The following is a 16,915-nucleotide window of genomic DNA, read 5'->3' as shown; positions in this document are numbered from 1 at the left end:
TGTGCTGGTCCTGAAGTTTTCTGTGAACTCTCATTTTCAGCTAATTGATGGCAAAGAGATAAAGCACCTGAATGTCCAGTGGCTCCGAGCACACATGGGCATCGTGTCCCAGGAGCCCATCCTGTTCGACTGCAGCATTGGTGAGAACATTGCTTACGGAGACAACAGCCGGGTGGTGTCACAAGAAGAGATTGTGCGCGCGGCCAAGGAGGCCAACATCCACCCCTTCATTGAGACACTGCCTGACGTAAGTCTTTCTCCAGATTAGGAGCCCAGGAGCCTGTGGCAGCCTCCCTGACCCACAGTTTGATTTCTATAGGCCTGGTTTCCCAAAGGTGAAGAGAAGTGAGCAACCAAAATACACACCCACCTGTACACAACATCTACCCACACTTTGTATCCCCATTTGCTATTATGTTTGCCTGATTACCCAACTAGCTCTCCCTGTGAGCAAGCCTGACTGAACAGTGCATATCTGGGGCAGGCCTTTCCCTCTGAGACTAAGCATAGGGCTTGCAGGAGCAGGCACAAGCCCCTCTACCCCAATTTCTGCCTTCCGTCTGCCTCCTTGCTGCTCTCCCCCAAGCTGCAAACCTACCTGGGTGGAGTTGGGCCAGGCTGGAGAACTGAGCCCATGTCAGAAAGAAGGCTCTCCCTGAAAAGAGCTGAGCCCTTGGAGTGGATGTTGTAACATGTAATCTCTCACCATTGCACATTTCATGGGTCCCAGTCTCTGCTTATAGGGTTGATTATTGAAACCTTCTTTGGGGCTCCCAGGGCTGTCGTCTGTGGATGCCCTCTAAATTCTTCCTGGGAAGTTAGATAAAAGGAACCTCTTGCATTACCTTAAGCCCCTTAGGTCCTGCGTTGTTTTTTTTTTTTTTTTTTTAATGTTTATTTATTTATTTTATTTTTTTAAGAGAGAGAGAGAGCAGGGGAGGGGCAGAAAGAGAAGGAGACAGAATCCCAAGCAGGCTCTGTGCTGTCAGCAAAGAACCCAGTGTGGGGCTCGATCCCATGAACCCTGAGATCATGACCTGAGCTGAAACCAAGAGTCAGACGCTTAACTGACTGAGCCACCCAGGTGCCCCAGGTTCTGCGTTTTGAAGTCACCTTGATCTGGTATATCTATACCCCCTCCCATTATTACTAGTTTTCTTATTAGGAAGCACCCCTAAAAATAAAGCTCAGTAGCCTCAAACCAGCAGAAGGCAATCTCCTTATGCAGAAGGGTGGCAAAAACAGCTGGCTCTGTTTCCCAAGGTTTCCTTTACCTGAAGCTCTTCTTCCAATAACTTCTGCCACCACATCATAGACCTCCGGAGGAATTGTCCCTCTACCCTCCTTTTTTTAATTAAAAAAAATTTTTTTTAATGTTTATCTATTCTTGAGAGAGTGGGGGGGGGGGGGGGATCTGAAGCAGGCTCCAAGCCCTCAGCTGTTAGCCCAGAGCCCGACAAGAGGCTTGAACTCATGAACCACTAGATCATGACCTGAGCCGAAGTCAGACACTCAACCAACTGAGCCACCCAGGCTCCCCCTCTTCCATCCTTTTAACCTTCTCGCCCAGCTGTGGATAATTGGTCCTTCCCAAGGCTAGAAAACTTGAAAGATATAGCTTCAACCCCCTTTACTAGTGATCTGTCATTAAGTATGTTCTAAAGTATGGGCATTGACCATCATATTAGAGCTGCTGCATCAGAAACTTTGGAGGTACAGTTTAGCAACGTGTGTTTTAATGGCCCAGTTACCAGGTTGCACTTTGAGAGCCACTGGGCTAGTGGTTAACAAAGACAAACACAGAGAGTAAATACTAACTAGCTTATTAAACATACCTTGTCCTCTGGCATTCATTATCTGTCTACCAGAGGAACCCAACCTTTCTGGGCTCCTGGGCTCTCGCACACAGAGCACACACCTATAGGGGTCATGATTCTTTCCCTCGGTGTCTAGATGCACAAACAGAAGGCAGAACTCCTTAAGTCTTATTTTTTCTGCCCAAGAACCCACTTCTTTACCTGAGTGTTTCCTACTAGGAATTCCTCACCCTGCAAGAAGCTAGTCTGGTTACCAGCTTCCTTCAGGGTGACGGCCCTGCCTTTGCCTGCTTCAACAAGATCCATATTGGCTCAGTACAACTTGAGAATGCCTGCACTCACATGGGACACACTTCATTGCTCCTGCCACCTTTTTTTCTTAATGTTTAATTATTTTTGAGAGAGTGTGAGTGGGGGAGGGGCAGAGAGAGAGAGAGAGAGAGAGAGAGAGAGAGAGAATCCCAAGCAGGCTCCTCATTGTCAGCACAGAGCCTGATGTAGAGCTTGACCCCACGAACTGTGTGATGTGACCTGAATGGAAGTCTAGAGTCGAACACTTAACTGATTGAGTCAGCCAGGTACCCTGTGGCTCCTGCCTTCTGAGGCACCTGCAGCTCCGGGATGGAGCCGGTCAAAAGCATCTGCTGGAGCCTCACCTGGGGTCCTCTGACTCCATCTGCACGTGGACATCTCAATCTGAGTGCCATTGAACTAGGGTTACCAGGTAAAGCAAATAAAAATAGGCAATCCTGTATAGAACATGAATTGTTGAGTCAAATTCTGGATGCAGGATCAGAGCCCACAGTATTGTTTTCTAGGTTGTGCATGCTGTCGTTTCTTGTTCCTCCTCTCCCTTATATATCCTCATAACTCCTGTTCCTATCCTCCTATTGAATAGTTAATGACAATTACCTACTGTGGGAAACTGTATCTGAAGAACTTTGGAAGAACTCTGAAATCAAAAAATTTTAGAGATTTTAGCTTTTAAAGTTAGATATCAAAGTGGAATTCCTTACCATCCATTAAAAGTATTGAAGCATTAGAAGATAGTTCATAAAAACAGATACCAAAAGGCTAGCATCCCAAGAATTGCTTCCCTCCCTGACTTTAAAATAATGCAGAGAGCACCACCTGCTGGTTGTAAGATGAGCTTCATTTATTTCTGCATGGCCTGTACAAGTCAGATTTCTTTCATCAAAACCAATCTTTGTCCCAAATATAATGAAATCAGAAGACTGGAAGATACTAACATTATAAAAGTATTCTTCCTGATAAATTTATCGGCTTGTTTACACAAAAACATAACCTCTAAAACCCAAATGTCTGTTTTCAAGAAGAGAGATCAAACCTGCCGTTTAGAGCTCCATTTTTGTCATTTAATTCTCTATGAACCCATTCTCAGCTTCTGAACTTAAATTTATTGTGTGTGTTTATGGTAGTAGTTGTCCTGTTTTCTCCGAGCAAACTCTTCTTTAGAATTATCAGTTCTATGTTTCATAATAACAAAACCCTATTCACAGAAATATAACACCAGAGTAGGAGACAAAGGAACCCAGCTCTCTGGTGGCCAGAAGCAGCGCATAGCAATAGCTCGTGCCCTTGTGAGACAGCCTCGTATTTTGCTTTTGGATGAAGCTACATCAGCTCTGGATACAGAAAGTGAAAAGGTAAGAATTTAATTCATTTGCACTCGAATTGGTTGTCCTTAAAAGGTTTACATTTATCTCCCTCTCTCTCTGCCCCTCCCCCACTCGCACTCTGTCTCTCTCTCTCTCTCTCTCTCTCTGTCTCTCAAAAATAAAGATTGAAAAAAATTTTTTTAAAAATGTTTTACATTTATGCTTCTGTCTTCCACAGTAGAGAACAAAATTCAGCCCAGATACGTTGATCGTTATTTATGTCTGCTGTCAGCAGAATTTAAACACTTTCTGTGGCTGTTATTCAAGAGAACAAGATGAAGTAGGGGAAATCAGTCTTACAGCACTTAGGCTCCAAAAAGCAGCCCTGGATCTCTGTTTTGACCTACGAAGCTGTGTCAGGAAGCCAATTTCCTATTTCTACTGGTGGCATCTCCTCAGCAACTATATAAAAAAGCAGGAGGTTAATACGGTGCAAAAGCTGATGGGATCTTAAGATACATATTAGTAATCATTTTCAGTTTAAGAAAAAGTTGAGTATTCAGGTATCTGAAAGACAAGTTAATTCTGAGCCATATACTGTCTTAAAAATGCCAGAAGTTCAGCCTATGCTCAGTCTTCCTGAATTTGCTTTATTGCTGGACTGGAGGGTGGCTTTGAAGGATGTTGTGTGGGTGGACACACCTGTACACGTTTTTAAATGACCGGACAGACTGCATTTATTGTCATAACTTTGAAAACAGATAACTCCTGCCTCAGAACTAATCCACACTAGGATTATCTCCTGATATGACAGCTTCCTGGCTTTGTAAATTCTGTTATATTTCACTGATACCATTATTAAAATAGGAGGACCTATTGTTGGAAGAGAGTGAGCCTTATGAAGGAAGAAAGGAGAGGACTGTTTTTTTACCAGCATTAATGTATGTGGTTACTGATCAGGTTGTCCAAGAAGCCCTGGACAAAGCCAGAGAAGGCCGCACCTGCATCGTGATCGCTCACCGCCTGTCCACCATCCAGAACGCAGACCTAATAGTGGTGTTTCAGAATGGCAAGGTCAAGGAGCATGGCACACATCAACAGCTGCTGGCTCAGAAAGGCATCTACTTTTCCATGGTCAGTGTCCAGGCTGGAGCAAAGCGCTAGTGAACTGTGACCTTACGACCATATAAATATTTTCTATTTGTGTTAAAATATGGCATTTAATCAAAGTTAAAAAAGCGAGCGCGTCACTGGAAACGCTATGTAGAATTATCTGTTTAACATTTCCTTCCACAGCTGAAGATCATTCCACCAAGTTCAGAGCCCTCAGGCTTTATCATTAAAGGAATCGAAAGAAATATTATTGAAAGGAATAAAACACTGGTGTTAATTGCATTATAAAAATTTGTAGAATAATTCAAAGTAGAATTTGTTAATAAATAGTGTAATTTTTGTTTATATTTTCTTATTTGTAACTTACTGCCTTGCTGAAAGATAATAGAAGTGGCAAAAAGTGCTGAATGTTTGCATAAAGTGCTATAATAAAACTAAACTTTTGTATGAGCACAGTCATCTTGTCTGAAATGCTTGTAAATGATCATCTCCCAACTGGAATATTGAAGATTATGTCTGCATTTGAAAAAAAAAAAAAAAAAAGACTTCTTTTAAAAACTCCCATTAATTGTGAGAATGTTAAATAGTGTAAATAATCCCTATTATACATGTCTATTCACACTGGGTCCTACAGAACCATCTGCTTTCATGCTTTGTGGGCTTGATCCTACTGGTTCTTACGTTTCCACATTATGATGGCTCTTAAACCAACCACATACATCAATACAGAATTTTAGAGGTGGGAGTGCAGCCAAGGATGCACAGTTGTTAAGTGTCTACTCTGATACACATCAAACATTTTGCCTTGCTCTGATAAAGGGCTCTTACGAGATTTTAATTTTTTTTTCCCTGAGAGGAAGAGAGTGAATCAGGGAGGGGCAGAGAGAGGGAGACACAGAATCTGAAGCAGGCTCCAGGCTCTGAGCTGTCAGCACAGAGCCTGACACGGGGCTTGATCTCACAACCCTGGGATTGTGACTTGAGCCAAAATTAAGAGTTGGATGCTGGGGGTGCCTGGGTCGCTCAGTTGGTTGGTTAAGCATCCAGCTTCAATTCAGGTCATAATCTTATAGTCTGCGAATTTGAGCCCCATGTCAGACTCTGTGCTGACAGCTCAGAGCCTGGAGCCTGCTTCAGATTCTGTGTCTCCCTCTCTCTCTGCCCCTCCCCCGCTCACGCTTGTCTGTCTGTCACTCTCTGTCTCTCTCAAAAATAAACATTAAAAAAATAATAATAAATAAACATTAAAAAAATTAAAGAGTTGGATGCTCAACTGACTGAGCCACCCAGGTGCCCCTATTTTTGCATTTTAAAAAATGCAGTAACTCTTTTTCTGTTTTGGTAATGAGTCACTTTTCCTGATAATTGGTTGCTTCCAAAGCTGATCCTTCTGGTGGCAGATGTATGCAAACACAATAAAAAAATAAAATAGCACAAAAGAATGATATTCTGACTACAGCAACAACAACAACAACAAAAACCACTACAAATAAGGTTGAAAATAAGATTGAAAGACCAGCTGGGGAAGAGTATTTACCATATTTATTGAAAAGACTTGATGGGTCAGCTGCATGGCTCAGTTGGTTGAGTGTCCCACTTCTGCTCAGGTCATAATCTGACACTTGTGAGTTTGAGCCCTGCATCAGATTCAGATTCTGTTTCCCTCTCTCTCTGCCCCTCCCCCACTCACATTCTGACTCTTTTTCTCAAAATAAATTAAAAAAAAAAGACTTGATAACCTTACTATATAAAGAATTTTTTTAATGTTTATTTATCTTGAGAGAGAGAGAGCAGGGGAGGGGCAGAGAGAGGGAGAGAGAGAATTCCAAGCAGGCCCTGCACTGTCTCCGCAGAGCCCTACACTGGGCTTGATTTCATGAACTATGAGATCACAACCTGAGTTGGAAATCAAGAGTCAGATGCTCAATGACAGACCCACTCAGGCACCCCATAAAGAATTTTAAAAGGAAAAAAAAATGCCATCACCTCCAAAGAAAAATGGGCAAAGGACGTGATCAGGTAATTCCCAAGAAGAAATACATTTTTTTAATTTATTGTTTAATTTACATCCAAGTTAGCATATAGTGCAACAATGATTTCAGGAGTAGATTCCTTAGTGCCCCTTACCCATTTAGCCCATCCTCCCTCCCATAACCCCTCCAGTAACCCTCAGTTTCTTCTCCATATTTCTGAGTCTCTTATGTTTTGTCCCCTTTCCTGTTTTTATATATTACTTTTGCTTCCCTTCCCTTATGTTCATGTTTTGTATCTTAAAGTCCTCATATGAGTGAAGTCATAGGATATTTATCTTTCTCTGACTAATGTCGTTTAGCCTAATACCTTCTAGTTCCATCCACATGGTTGCAAATGGCAAGATTTCATTCTTTTTGACTACCAAGTAATACTCCATTGTGTGTGTGTGTGTGTGTGTGTGTGTGTGTGTGTGTGTGTATACACCACATCTCCTTTATCCATTCATCTGTCGATGGACCTTTGGGCTTTTTCCATACTTTGGCTATTGTCGATAGCGCTGCTATAAATATTGGGGTACGTGTGCCCCTTCGAAACAGCACATCTGTATTCCTTGGGTAAATACCTAGTAGTGCAATTGCTGGGTTGTAAGGTAGTTCTATTTTTAATTTTTTGAGGAACCTACATACTGTTTTCCAGAGTGGCTGCACCAGTTTGCATTCTCACCAGCAGTGCAAAAGAGATCCTCTTTCTGCGCATCCTTGCCAACATGTCTTGTTCCCTGAGTTGTTAATGTTAGCCATTCTGATAGGTATGAGGTGGTATCTCATTGTGGTTTTGATTTGTATTTCCCTGATGAGTGATGTTGAGCATGTTTTCATGTGTCAGTTGGCCATCTGGATGTCTTCTTTGGAGAAGTGTCTGTTCCTTCCTGTCTTTTGCCCATTCCTTCCCTGGATTATTTGTTTTTGGGGTGTTGAGTTTGAGAAGTTCTTTAAAGATTTTGGATACTAACCCTTCATCTGATATGTCATTTGCAAAGATCTTCTCCCATCCCATCAGTTGCCTTTTAGTTTTCCTGATTGTTTCCTTTGCTATGCAAAAGCTTTTTATTTTAATGAGGTCCCAATAGTTCATTTGTGCTTTGGTTTCCCTTGCCTCCGGAGATGTGTTGAGTAAGTTGCTGCTGCTGAGGTCAAAGAGGTTTTTGCCTGCTTTCTTCTCTAGGATTTTGATGGCTTGCTTCCTACATTTAGGTCTTTCATCCATCTTGAGTTTATTTTTGTATATAGTGTAAGAAAGTGGTCCAGGTTCATTTTTCTGCATGTCGCTGTCCAGTTTTCCCAGCACCATTTGATGAAGAGACTGTCCTTATTCCATTGCGTATTCTTTACTGCTTTGTCAAAGATTAGTTGGCCATACATTTGTGGGTCCATTTCTGGGTTCTCTGTTCTGTTCCATTGATCTGAATGTCTGTTTTTGTGCCAGTTCCATACTGTCTGGATGCTTACAGCTTTGTAATACATCTTGAAATCCAGGATTGTGATGCCTCCAGCTTCAGTTTTCTTTTTCAAGATTTCTTTGGCTCTTTGGGCTCTTTTCTGCTTCCAAAAAGAAATATGTTTTTTTTTTAAGTGCACAGTCTCAATAATGAAGGAAATGTAATAAAATAAAATACCCTGGAGGAATAACAGCAGTTTCATGGTGGAATAAAGATGTCCCTTGTTTTGAGGACTCCTGGGTGGTTCAGTCAGTTAAGCATCTGACTTCAGCTCAGGTCATGGTCTCACGGCTCAGGAGTTCGAGCCTTGCATTGGGCTCTGCGCTGACAGCTCAGAGCCTGAAGACCACTTCAGATTCTGTGTCCCCTCTTTGCCCCTCCCCTGCTCATACTCTGTCTCTCTCTCCTTCAAAAATAAACAAACATTAAAAAAATTAAAATAAAAAAATATCCCTTGTTTTTTTCTCTCCACCTCAACAACAATAATTTAGCACCTATCAACAGACAAAAATGCCTCTGTGGGAGCTGTGAGATCCAGCACCATAAGCCATCAGTCCTGAGGAGTCTCACTGACTTGTGTGTCAGGAAATAGGCATACACATTTTAGTCCTGGCTATGGACGCTGCAGTGGCCTGTGAACTGTCTCCAAGCCCTCTCAGCCACAGTCCTAGAAAAAAAACACTGTGTTGGACAGTCACCCATGGATGAGAGAGACTTTGTAGAAGTTCAGGAGTCCAGAGGAGAACTTACAGCAAAAAAAAATTAGAACAACAACAAAAATACTAGCTTGAATGCATTGGAGAGGGTCAGAGGAACAGTTTGATTTGATTTATACCACCCTGCTCCCAAGGCAACATAACTGAGGGCCCAAGAAAGATCTTAGCCCCAGACTTCTCTTGTGGAGGGAAGTGAAAGGGTGAATGAGAACCTGACTTCCCCAGCTGTGCAGAATGCTGTACCTCCTCTGCCTCATCCAGAGGACTGAATCTAGAGCTGCATGGCTTTAGGAAATGGGAAGAAACTGAGAGAGCAGCAGATTGGACTCTCAGAGGTCATGGAAGGGAAACAGATCCTACTAAGCATGTCACGGACTCTATCAAGAAACTCACCGGCAAGCCACCAGGAGTACCTTGCTTGCAGATCCCCTCAACTGGCCCACGGAGCACCCTAGTACTTAGTGTTCTTCACCCACACACACATAGCCCCTCCCAGTCCTGTGTCTGGATCTTTGTACAAGTTCCCAAAGGTGATGGCAAGAGCCATTAAGCATACACAGAAGACTGACCCGCATCTGTGGGCCAGGGAGAGACACAAACTTGAGCTTTACTGCTACTTTGAGTAAAACAAAAGGAAGACAGTCAAAACATGGCCTGGTGTGGAGTCAAGAGAAGGCACACAAGCTTAAGAACTCTTCCAATAAAGGAGTAAAAAGTGTGGATCAGCTGTATCCATAGAGAGTCTAATGAAACCTTCAAATTACTAGCAGAGCTGAGGGAAGATATTTCTCTCCTGATGACAGTTAATAAAGACTGGAGATGACTGGTACTTTGCATGGGAAGATAGTAATGCAAAACTTCAAGAAATATGAAAAATCAAGGAAACATGACACCATCAAAGGGTCACAATTAATTTTCCAGTAATTGGTCCTGTGACATGGAGCTCTGTGATTTATCTGGTAAAGAATTCAAAATAGCAGGGTTTATTTTCAATATATAAAATTTATTGTCAAATTGGTTTCCATACAACACCCAGTGCTCATCCCAAAAGGTGCCCTCCTCAATACCCATCACCCACCCTCCCCTCCCTCCACCCCCCATCAACCCTCAGTTTGTTCTCAGTTTTTAAGTGTCTCTTATGCTTTGGCTCTCTCTCACTCTAACCTCTTTTTTTTTTTCCTTCCCCTCCCCTATGGGTTTCTGTTAAGTTTCTCAGGATCCACATAAGAGTGAAACCATATGGTATCTGTCTTTCTCTGTATGGCTTATTTCACTTAGCATCACACTCTCCAGTTCCATCCAGGTTGTTACAAAGGGCCCTATTTCATTCTTTCTCATTGCCACGTAGTACTCCATTGTGTATATAAACCACAATTTCTTTATCCACTCATCATTTGTTGGACATTTAGGCTCTTTCCATAATTTGGCTATTGTTGAGAGTGCTGCTATAAACATTGGGGTACAAGTGCCCCTATGCATCAGTACTCCTGTATCCCTTGGGTAAATTCCTAGCAGTGCTATTGCTGGGTCATAGGGTAGGTCTATTTTTAATTTTCTGAGGAACCTCCACACTGTTTTCCAGAGTGGCTGCAGCAATTTGCATTCCCACCAACAGTGCAAGAGGGTTCCCGTTTCTCCACATCCTCTCCAGCATCTATAGTCTCCTGATTTGTTCATTTTGGCCACTCTGACTGGCGTGAGGTGATATCTGAGTGCGGTTTCAAAATAGCAGTTTTAAGGAAATTTGATGAACTTGAAGATAACACGGAAAGATAATTCAACAAAACCAAGAAAACAATACATAAACAAAATGAGAATTTTAACAAAGAGATGGAAAATATAAAAAAGAACCAAGCAAATTCTGGAGCTGAAGAATATAATGAATGAAATGAAAAATGTAATGGAGATCATTAACAGAAAAGATTAGTCAGAAGAAAGAGTCTGTAAGAAATAAGACAACAATTTTGAGACTATCCAGTCAGAGGAGAACAAAGGAAAATGAATGAAAAAGAGTGAAGAAAGCCTATGTGATCCATAGAATATCATCAAAGGAACCAGTTTCTGAATCATTAGAGTTTCAGAAGGAGAAGAGAGGGAGAAGGGAACAGAAAACTTATGTAAAAAAATAATAGCTGAGAACATCCCAAGCCTGGGAAGAAATTGGATATTCAAGTTCACAAAGCTCATAGATCACCAAATAAAATCAACTTAGATCCCCTTCCATACATATTACAATAAAACTATCAAAAATTAAAGACAAAGACTCTTAAAAGTAGGAAGAGAAAAATTAAAAGCTTGTACCTTACAAGGGGCCCCTATAAGGCTAATCCTTGGGTTTTTCAACAGGAACTTTGTTGGCCAGGAGACAGTGGGCTGATACATTCCAAGTGCTGGAAAAAAAAATCCCTGCCAACCTGTCTGGCACAGTTCTTCAGAAATGAAGGAGAGAGACTTTCCCAGACAAACAAAATCTGAGGGAATTTATCACCACTAGACCTGCCTTACTAGAAATGCTGAAAACAGTTTTTCAAGCTGAAATGAAATGATGCTAATTAGTAACATGAGAACATATGAAAATTTACAACATACTGGCAAAGCTAAGTATGTAGTCAAATTTATAATACTCTAATACTATAATATGGTTAAATGTGTTAAATGCTTAACTCTAATATAAAGGTTAATGGACAATAGTGTTAAAATAACTATATAGCTGTAATAATTTGTTAATGAGTATATAATGCAAAAGAGGTAATTTGTGACATTAAAAACATAGAAAGGGGCAATAAAAGGTTAGTATTTTTGTATGCTAGTTTATGTATGTTTTGTAAAATACTCTGTTATAAGATGTTTTATGTTAGCCGCATGGCAACCACAAAGCAAAAACCTACAATAGAGTCACAAAAGATAAAAAGAAGGAAATCAAAAGTTACCACTATGGAAAATCATCAATTCGCAAAGGAAGGCAAGAGAAGAAAGAAACAAGGGAACTACCAAACAGCCAGAAACAATAATATGGCAAGTCCTCTCTATCAATAATTATTCAATGTAAATTGAATTCTCCAATCAAAAGAATAGAGTGGTTGGATGAGTAACAAAACAAGATGCAACTCTATGCTGCCTATGAAGAGACTCACTTCAGCTTTAATGACACACACAGACTAAAAGTGAAGAGATGGAAAAAGATATTCCATGCAATAGAAACCAAAAGAAATCAGGGGTAGCTGTACTTATATCAGACAAAATAGACTCTAAGCCAAAAACGGTAACAAAAGAAAAGAAGGTCTTTATATAACGATAAAGGGGTCAGTTCAGTAAGAAGATATAATAATTGTAAATACATATGCACCTAACATCAGAGAATCTAACATATTAAGCAAATACTACAAGACAGGAAGGGAGAAATAGACAATACAATAATAGTAAGACACTTCAGACAATTCCAGAGGACTTCAGTACCCCACTTTCAACAATGGATTGATCATCCAGACAGAAAATCAACAAAAAAAAGTTGGACTTGAACTACACTTTAGACCAAATGGTTTAACAGATGTAAAGAACATTCCAATAGTTACAGAATATATGTTCTTCTCAAGCACACATGGAGCATTCTTCAGAATAGGTCATGTGAGAGGTCACAAGTCATAGCAAATTTAAGAAGATTGAAATCCTACCAAATATCTGTACTGACCCCAGTAATATGAAACTTGAAATCAATAACAGGAGGAAAGCTGGAAAATTCATAATAATGTGGAAATTAAATAACATGCTCCTCAATAAGCAGTGAGTGAAAAAAGAAATCAACATGGAAATAAAAAAATATCTTGAAACAAATAAAAATATTGAATTGAATGAAAATGGAAACACAACATACTAAAACCTATGAGATGCAGCAAAGGTAATTCTAAGAGGGAAATTTATAGATACAAATATCTACATTAAGGAAGATCTAAAATAACCTAACTTTACACCTTAAGGAACTAGAAAAAAGAAAACAAACTAAGCCCAAAGTTAGCAGCTGGAAGGAAAAAACAAAGATCAGAGCAGAAATAAATGAAATAGAGACCAGAAAAACAATAGAAAAGATCAATGAAATTAAAAGTTGTTTTTTTGAAAAAATAAACAAAAGTGACAAAACTTTAGTTAGACTGAGGAAAACAGAGAGACAAGTCAAATAAAATCAGAAATGAACCCCCAACTAATACCACAGAAATTCAAAGGTTTATAAGAGATTACTATGATTACATGCCAACACATTGGATAAATCTAGAAGAAATGGATAAATTTCTAGAAGCATACACCCTACCAAGACTGAATTGTGAAGAAATAGAAAATCTGAATAGACTAGAAACAAATGAGGAGGTTGAATCTGTAATCAAAAACCAACGAAGAAGAGCCCAGGATCAGATGCTTTCACTGGTAAATTCTACATTAAAGAATTAACGCTATGCCTTCTCAAACTCTTCCAAAAAAAATTAAGAGGAGAAAATACTTCAAAACTCATCTTAGGGGCGCCTGGATGGCTCAGTCCGTTAAGCATCCGACTTCAGCTCAGGTCATAGTCTTGCGGTTCATGAGTTTGAGCCCCACGTCAAGATCCCGTCAGGCTCTGTGCTGACAGCTCAGATCCTGGAGCCTGCTTTGGATTCTGTGTCTCCCTTTCTCTCTTCCCCTCCCCCACTCATGTTCTGTCTCTCTCTCAAAAGTAAATAAACATTAAAAAAAAAAAAGACTCATTTTAGCCAGTCCAACATTGCTCTGTTACCTAAGCCAGATAAAGATACTGCAAGATACCCAAAACCAAAATAACACTGTATGTTAATTGTACTGGAAAGAAAGAAAAGAAAAGAAAAGAAAAGAAAGAAAGAAAGAAAGAGAGAGAGAGACAGAAAGAAAGAAAGAAAAAGAAAGAAAGGAAGGAATAAAGAAGAAGGAAGGAAGAAAGGAAGGAAGGAAGAAAACTATAGGTCAATATTCCTAATATAGATACAAAATCTCTCAATAAGATACTGGCACACTGAATTCAAAAGCACATTTTAAGGATCCAATACCATTATCAAGGAGGAATTATAGGAATTATCCCAGGGATGCAAGAATGGTTCAACATATGCAAATGAGTAATTGTGGCACACCACTTTAATAGAATGAAGGATAAAAATCATATATGATCTTCTTAATACATACAGCAAAAGCATTTGACAAAAATACAACATACTTTCATGATAAAAATTCTGAACAAATTGAATATAGAGGAATATATACCTCAACATAATAAAGGTCATGTATGACAAGCCCACTGCTAACATCATACTCAGTGGTGAAAGATTGAAAGTTTTTCATCTAAGATTAGGAACAAAGTAAAAGTTAACTCTTAGCACTCCTATTCAATATCATACTGGAAGTCCTAGCCAGGGCAACCAGGCAAGAAAAAGAAATAAAATCAGAAAGGAAGAAGTAAAATTGTCTTTGTTTGTAAATAATAGGATCATAAATATAAAAAAATACTAAAGACCCCACTGAAAAATTTGTCTTTCTCTGTCTGGCTTATTCCACTTCGCATTATGTCCTCTAGTTCATCCATGTTGTCACAAATGGCAAGATTACCTTCTGTTTTATGGATGAATAATATTCTATTGTAGATATTTATATACACATTTTCTTTATCCATTCGTCCATCAGTGGACATGTGGGTTTCTATATCTTGAGCAGTGTGAATAATTCTGGATTCAGCATGGGAGTGCTGATTTCATTTTCTTCAGATACGTACCCAGAAGTGTGATTGCTCAGTTATATGGTAGCTCTATTTTTAATTTTTAAAAGAACCTCCATACTGTTTTCTCTAATGTTAAACCATCAAATTTGTGGTCATTTGTTACAATAGCCTCAGGAAACTCAAATCAGGGAAGCTAAACAGGATACTTTTATTTAAAAACAAACAACAAGGGTAATGAGATTCTGTGTTGGGCTGGTGGGAACAGAGAACAGGTGGCTATGAGAAACATCCATGAGAAAGGTAGAGGGGTAATAAAAATTAGCTAGAAAAATTCTGTGACATTGATGGAGATGAAGAACTCTTTTGGAAAGAAGATGGCTTGTTCTTCTGGCTTAGAAGTGACATCATAGTAGAAGGTGTTTGGATGTGTGACCCTCAGGGTACTAACTAAACACAGGTGGGTCCCATTCTGTACTGTTTGCTTGAGTTCTACTCTTTTATCTTCCTAGTTCCATCCTAGGATTATCCAGCTGTATCCAACTCTAAACAATGATGGTCTAAACAATGATGGTCTAAACAATGATGGTTTATCAGAATCAAATTCTGAATTCAGGCCAAAATGTATTTCAGTCTGTTTCCTGCCCCACAAAGTAACTATTTGGCCTCAATTATAAGAAATCTTTTTGATTCATTTTTCTTCCTCACATCTCTGTTTCAGATGCCTGCTCCCAGTTTATGAACCCTTGAGAGAAGGACTGTGTCTTTGCATCACTTGTGTTTGGCAAAGTCCTTGTATATAGTAGAAGTTGAATGAGGGTTTGCTTTTCTGCCAAGTTTTTGATCCAGTGTGTACCTTCCTCTGGGTCAGTTTTGTTTTATCCCATATTGACACCTGAAAAGTCCTCTGTTAATATAATATATATTAAGAGAGTTTCTATCTAAGGCCATACAATTTTATATAAAAAGTAGTGAGGGGAGCCCATCATTACCATAAAACATAAAACCTATAATCCAGCCTTACCCAATCTACAGAATAAAAAAGAAAGCCTTATGGAAATTGTATCCATAATTTCATAAAAGAAAAAAAAATTAAGGAATTGGAGTGAACTGGTAACAGTATTGTATCAGTGTCAATGCCCTGGGTTTCATTTTGTCCTTCAGTAACTACATGTCACCATTTGGGGAAGCTGGATAAAGGATCCACAGCCCTCTACAGTTTTTTTTCAACTGCCTGTGAGTCTGTCATTATTTCACAACAAAAAGTTAAGGAAAAAGAAACAGGAGAATCAGACTTAAGGATTTGTTGCTCTTGATAATGATTTGGTCTGAAATCTGAAAAGCAAGGAGTTACCCAGGAAGTGGTGGGAGTGGGGAGACAGGCCATAGGGAATGAGGTAGAGATTTCAGGTGGAGGAAATGGCCTGTTCAAAGAGAGTTTGCAGTACAGAAAGGACTTTGAAGTTGGAGCTGGCTACACAAGGCAGAGAGAGGCATGAGGCATCCTGGTGGGGTAAGCATAATTGCCTGCTTTCCTCTAGGAGCCTTCCCTGACAAAATGAGTTAAGTCAGTTGATAGCCAACAAGTAATAACTGTTCCAGAGCCTATGAAGGATGTTCACGTATTTTAACACCCTTGATCTTCCAAAGGATCCCACTCAGCTGCAATATGTTGGTGGGCACCTGGTTTACCCATGTACTCCAAGTCCTCTTTCATCACCTGGCACGTTGAAAATCCTCAACAAAAGTATTTGTGAAATGAAAAAAAAAGTTGTTGCTCTTAAAAATGATTAAACGAGATTTTCAGGGTGCAGTTTCTGCAACTGTAGTCCTTTGTCCCACTTGGAACTTCTAACACCAAGGTTAAAGACCTCTGCCCTTGGAGTCTGGAGAAATCAGAATAGCAAAGAGAAAAGCAGCAATGCTACCAGGTATGTGCAAAAGGCAAAGGTACATGATGAAATATTTTCACCTGGACTCTTTCAAAAGAGCCAGTTTTGGTCATAAGGAAAAGTGACCTTGGAGTTGGAAACTCTGTTTTCGCTTTCTCCACTGGGCAGCTCCACTGAAATGTTTTCCCTCCTAGCGATTGTCACTTAGTGTGGGGAGAAACACCTAGTTTCTCCAGTCAGAAAATGCTGGGCTTCTCTTGGCTGCCAGTTTGTTAACATGTATGATTCTTTGAGCAAGTTACTTATTTTCCCTAAGCCTTTATTTCCTCATTGGCAAATAAGGGATTTCAATAGCTACCTTCTTGGATTACTTGAGCACTAAATATTAAAAGTATTTAGGACAATACTCAATACATAGAATCTAAGCAAATAATAATGTTGTTTGCCATTGCTTCATATTTTTCTCACTCTCCAGGGCTACCAATTCTCTTACATAAGAAAAGGAAATTTTGTTTTGTATTTATTCTTTTAGCAAGTATCTTGAGTGCCTTCTGGACTAGATACTAGCAGCACAATAAT

At 39.7% G+C, this 16,915-nt stretch overlaps 1 protein-coding gene across 2 annotated transcripts in view; it reads left to right on the top strand.

Moving 5' to 3' along the window:
- Positions 1 to 16,915, top strand: part of ABCB1 (ATP binding cassette subfamily B member 1) — a 217,708-nt gene that overhangs the window by 114,145 nt on the left and 86,648 nt on the right. For both annotated transcript variants that reach the window (XM_042916931.1, XM_042916940.1), the window contains exons 26-28: positions 41 to 247; positions 3,338 to 3,484; positions 4,397 to 4,570. In XM_042916931.1, coding sequence (XP_042772865.1) covers positions 41 to 247; positions 3,338 to 3,484; positions 4,397 to 4,570 — 528 coding nt within the window. The remainder of the gene's footprint in view (positions 1 to 40; positions 248 to 3,337; positions 3,485 to 4,396; positions 4,571 to 16,915) is intronic.

The sequence above is a fragment of the Panthera leo genome, chromosome A2 (assembly GCF_018350215.1).
Source record: "Panthera leo isolate Ple1 chromosome A2, P.leo_Ple1_pat1.1, whole genome shotgun sequence".
NCBI lineage: Eukaryota > Metazoa > Chordata > Mammalia > Carnivora > Felidae > Panthera > Panthera leo.
Note: the sequence above shows the minus strand (reverse complement) of the source record. Positions and strands in the feature narration are given on the sequence as shown.